General features: G+C 51.5%; 1 protein-coding gene across 1 annotated transcript in view; it reads left to right on the forward strand.

The window, feature by feature from the left end:
• LOC124018705 (protein sidekick-1-like) overlaps window positions 1–5,000 on the forward strand; it is a gene marked incomplete at its 5' end in the record, with an annotated part of 213,631 nt that overhangs the window by 146,011 nt on the left and 62,620 nt on the right. The window contains 2 exons of the mRNA XM_046334058.1: window positions 1,059–1,245; window positions 2,984–3,082. Of these exons, the coding sequence (XP_046190014.1) occupies window positions 1,059–1,245; window positions 2,984–3,082 (286 nt within the window). The remainder of the gene's footprint in view (window positions 1–1,058; window positions 1,246–2,983; window positions 3,083–5,000) is intronic.

Below are 5,000 nucleotides of genomic sequence, written 5' to 3' on the forward strand. Positions count from 1 at the left end.
TCAGCATTGCTCCCGGTCTGCCACCTGGTGACCTCAGCATTGCTCCCGGTCTGCCACCTGGTGACCTCAGCATTGCTCCCGGTCTGCCACCTGGTGACCTCAGCATAGCCTACCTGCTCCCGGTCTGCCACCTGGTGACCTCAGCATTGCTCCCGGTCTGCCACCTGGTGACCTCAGCATTGCTCCCGGTCTGCCACCTGGTGACCTCAGCATTGCTCCCGGTCTGCCACCTTGCTTCTGGGCCTGAGTAGCAGGCAGTTTACTTTGGGCAGGCTTTTCATCCGGACGTGAAAATACTGCCCCCTATCCCAAAGAGTTTAAGGACAACAATGTCAAGGTATTGTAGTGGCCATCACAAAGCCCTGACCTCAATCCTATAGAAAATGTGTGGGCAGAACTGAAAAAGCGTGTGCGAGCAAGGAGGCCAACAATCCTGGTGATGATGGTGATCCTAACTGACCGAAAAAATGATTTTTGTTTTGCTAAGATTAAATGTCCCAGGTGTTGTATGTTTGTCTCAACCTGTGTGTTGGGTTCCAGGTGTTGTATGTTTGTCTCAACCTGGGTTCCAGATGTTGTATGTTTGTCTCAACCTGGGTTCCAGGTGTTGTATGTTTGTCTCAACCTGGGTCCCAGGTGTTGTATGTTTGTCTCAACCTGTGTGTTGGTTCCAGGTGTTGTATATTTGTCTCAACCTGGGTTCCAGGTGTTGTATGTTTGTCTCAACCTGTGTGTTGGTCCCAGGTGTTGTACGTTTGTCTCAACCTGTGTGTTGGGTTCCAGGTGTTGTATGTTTGTCTCAACCTGGGTCCCAGGTGTTGTATATTTGTCTCAACCTGGGTCCCAGGTGTTGTATGTTTGTCTCAACCTGGGTCCCAGGTGTTGTACGTTTGTCTCAACCTGTGTGTTGGGTTCCAGGTGTTGTATGTTTGTCTCAACCTGGGTTCCAGGTGTTGTATGTTTGTCTCAACCTGGGTTCCAGGTGTTGTATGTTTGTCTCAACCTGTGTGTTGGTCCCAGGTGTTGTATGTTTGTCTCAACCTGTGTGTTGGTCCCAGGTGTTGTACGCGGTGAAGGATTGTGTAGACGCCCCCTCAGTGTGGTCAGTCCCAGGGGAGAGGAGTGTTTCTGTCCTCCTGGGGGAACTCCTGAAGTACACAGTCTACCAGATACAGCTGGTAGCATTCACACAGCTGGGGGACGGACCACCGAGCCCCAGAACACTACACAGGACCAAGGACGACGGTAGGAACACACACACTGTCTCTCTCTCTCTCTCCCGCCTCCCTCTATTTCTCTCTTTCTCTCTCCCTCCCTCTCTCTCGCATCCCCCCTCCCTCTCTCTCTCGCTCTCTCTCACTTCCCCACCTCCCTCACTTTCTCTCTCTCTCTCTCTCTCTCTCTCTCTCTCTCTCTCTCTCTCTCTCTCTCTCTCTCTCTCTCTCTCTCTCTCTCTCTCTCTCCTCTCTCTCCCCCGCCTCCCTCTCTCTCTCTCTCTCTCTCTCTCTCTCTCCCTCCCCCCCCCCCCCTCCTCCTCTCTCTCTCCCCTCTCTCCCCTCTCTCTCTCTCTCTCTCTCTCTCTCTCTCTCTCTCTCTCTCTCTCTCTCTCTCCCGCCTCCCTCTCTCTCTCTCTCTCTCCCTCCCCACCCCCCTCTCTCTCCCTCTCTCTCTCCCCCCCTCCCTCTCTCTCTCTCTCTCTCTCTCTCTCTCTCTCTCTCTCTCTCTCTCTCTCTCTCTCTCTCTCTCTCTCTCTCTCTCTCTCTCTCTCTCTCTCCCGCCTCCCTCTCCCTCTCTCTCTCTCTCTCTCCTTCCGTGTCATACTGTGTCCTGTCCTTCATATCTTTACCACATAACATCACTGTGTCTCTGGTCATTCAACCATAACACAAGATGCAGGTGCCCTCCTCCCACCCTGTTTCACACGTCCTGCTATTGTTGTGTCTTCACAGTCTAACCGTTGTCCAGGAAACGCCCCTCTCCTCTCCTCTCCTCTCCTCTACTCTCCTCTCCTGTCCTGTCCTGTCCTCTCCTGTCCTGTCCTGTCCTGTCCTGTCCTGTCCTCTCCTCTCCTCTCTCCTCTCCCTCCTCTCCTCTCCTCTCCTCTCCTCTCCTGTCCTGTCCTCTCCTCTCCTCTCCTGTCCTCTCCTCTCCTGTCCTCTCCTCTCCTGTCCTGTCCTGTCCTCTCCTCTCCTGTCCTCTCCTGTCCTCTCCTCTCCTGTCCTCTCCTGTCCTCTCCTCTCCTGTCCTGTCCTGTCCTCTCCTGTCCTGTCCTCTCCTCTCCTGTCCTCTCCTCTACTCTCCTCTACTCTCCTCTACTCTCCTCTACTCTCCTCTCTTCTTAAATCAAATTCAATCAAATCTATTGGAAATCAGTCTTGATGGTCGCACTACATCAGAAGTGTGTGTGTGTGTGTATGTGTGTGTACTTCTTATTTTCATGTTATAAATTACTTAGTCAAGGTGTTGAATACACCAACTTTCTCCTTCTCTCTCCGATGGTCTGTTTTTTAATGATGTTGTGCTCCTCCCTCCCTCCCTCCCTCCCTCCCTCCCTTCCTTCCTTCCTTCCTTCCTTCCTTCCTTCCTTCCTTCCTCCCTCCCCCTCCCCTCCTCCCTCCCTCCCTCCCTCCTCCCTCCCTCCCTCCCTCCCTCCCTCCCCCTCCCTCTCCCTCTCCTCCCTCCTCCTCCCTCCCTCCCCCTCCCTCCTCCCTCCCTCCCTCTCCCTCCCCCTCCCTCCCTCCCCCTCCCTCCTCTCCCTCCCTCCCTCTCCTCTCCTCCCTCCTCTCTCCCTCTCTCCCTCCCCCTCCTCCCTCCCTCCCTCCCTCCCTCCTCTCTCTTCTCCCTCCCTCCCTCCCCCCTCCTCTCCCTCCCTCCCTCCCCCCTCCCTCCTCCTCCTCTCTCCCTCCCTCCCCCTCCTCCTCTCCCTCCCTCCCTCCCTCCCTCCTCTCTCCTCCCTCTCCTCTCCTCCCTCCTCTCTCTATAGTTCCAGGTCCTCCAGTGAGGCTGTTGTTTCCAGAGGTTCGTCTGACGTCTGTCAGGGTGGTGTGGCAGCCGCCTACTGACCCCAACGGGATTATCATGGGTGAGACACAGTCTTAACATACACTCACACACAGACACACAGTCTTAACATACACTCACACACAGACAAACAGTCTTAACATACACTCACACACAGACACACAGTCTTAACATACACTCACACCAGACACACAGTCTTAACATACACTCACACACAGACACACAGTCTTAACACACTCACACCCACTGTAACATTGAATCATCAGTCTTAACACACACAGACACACAGTCTTAACACACTAATCATCAGTCTTAACACTTGGTCCCACTGTAACACTGTAATCATCAGTCTTAACACTTGGTCCCACTGTAACATTCATCCAGTAGAAGTCTTAACACTGAAGATCCCACTGGACACAGGACCAATTAGTTCTTAACATTGTCCTCACTGGTAGACACCCTTTAAGAACCATTTGTCTTAAACCCTTTTGGTTCCATGTAACACACTTTCCACACAGGGTTCTACCTGGAACCATTAGTCTTAACCTGTGGGGAAGAACACAGTCTTGGGTTCCACTGTAGACACCGTTTAACAGAGGGTTCTACCTGGAACCATTAGGTTATCCTGTGGGAAGAACACCTCTTAACCATGTAGAACCAGTTTCCACAGAGGGTCCCCTGGAACCATTGGGTATCCTGTGGGGAAGAACCCTCTTGGGTTCCATGTAAACTGTAATCACAGAGGGTTCTAACCTGGAACCACTAGGTTATCACTGTGGGGAAGAACCCTCTTGGTTCCATGTAGACACTGTTTCACAGAGGGTTCTACACTGGAACCATTAGGGTATCCTGTGGGGAAGAACCCTCTTGGGTTCCATGTAGAACCGTTTCCACAGAGGGTTCTACCTGGAACCACTAGGTTATCCTGTGGGAAGAACCCTCTTGGGTTCCATGTAGAACCGTTTCCACAGAGGGTTCTACCTGGAACCATTAGGTTATCCTGTGGGGAAGAACCCTCTTGGGTTCCATGTAGAACCGTTTCCACAGAGGGTTCTACCTGGAACCATTAGGTTATCCTGTGGGGAAGAACCCTCTTGGGTTCCATGTAGAACCGTTTCCACAGAGGGTTCTACCTGGAACCATTAGGGTATCCTGTGGGGACAGCCGAAGAACCCTATGGTAAGCTATTTTTCTAAGTGTGCAGTTCAACCACTCTGCTCTGATGGCACCATGTGTCTGTCTGTGTGTGTCTGGCCATCACTCACCAACATGACGTAGGGAGCACAATATTAAAATAGAAGAGATGATGCAAGACCCTCCTATAGGATATAGATATAGAGTGAAATAGAAGAGATAGACGGCAGCAGACAGGGACTGTAGATATAGATATAGAGTGAAATAGAAGAGATAGAGAGACGGCAGCAGACAGGGACTGTAGATATAGATATAGAGTGAAATAGAAGAGATAGACGAGACAGCAGACAGGGACTGTAGATATAGATATAGAGTGAAATAGAAGAGATAGAGAGATGGCAGCAGAGAGGGACTGTAGATATAGAAGAGATAGATAGATCTAGAGAAGATAGCAGACAGGGATTCTCAGAGGGGTGAGGTGGCAAGCACAGGTGTAGAGCTGAATAGAGAGAGAGCGATAGAGAAAATGATAGAGGGAGATAGAAAGGAGAATGTGAATAGTGTTGTTTTGTCCTCTGCGGGCAAAGACAGACCAGACAGAGTGATGTCTTGCAGGGGGAAGGACATTTAGTGTGACACCTCCATTTGACAGAGGGCATCTGTCTTTCCTCACCTCACAAGCACAGCAAGGACAGAGAGAGAGAGAGAGAGAGAGAGAGAGAGAGAGAGAGAGAGAGAGAGAGAGAGAGAGAGAGAGAGAGAGAGAGAGAGAGAGAGAGAGAGAGACAGAGAGAGAGAGAGAGAGAGAGAGAGAGAGAGAGAGAGAGAGAGAGAGAGAGAGAGAG

The sequence above is a fragment of the Oncorhynchus gorbuscha genome, unplaced genomic scaffold (genome assembly GCF_021184085.1).
Source record: "Oncorhynchus gorbuscha isolate QuinsamMale2020 ecotype Even-year unplaced genomic scaffold, OgorEven_v1.0 Un_scaffold_564, whole genome shotgun sequence".
Taxonomy (NCBI): Eukaryota; Metazoa; Chordata; class Actinopteri; order Salmoniformes; family Salmonidae; genus Oncorhynchus; species Oncorhynchus gorbuscha.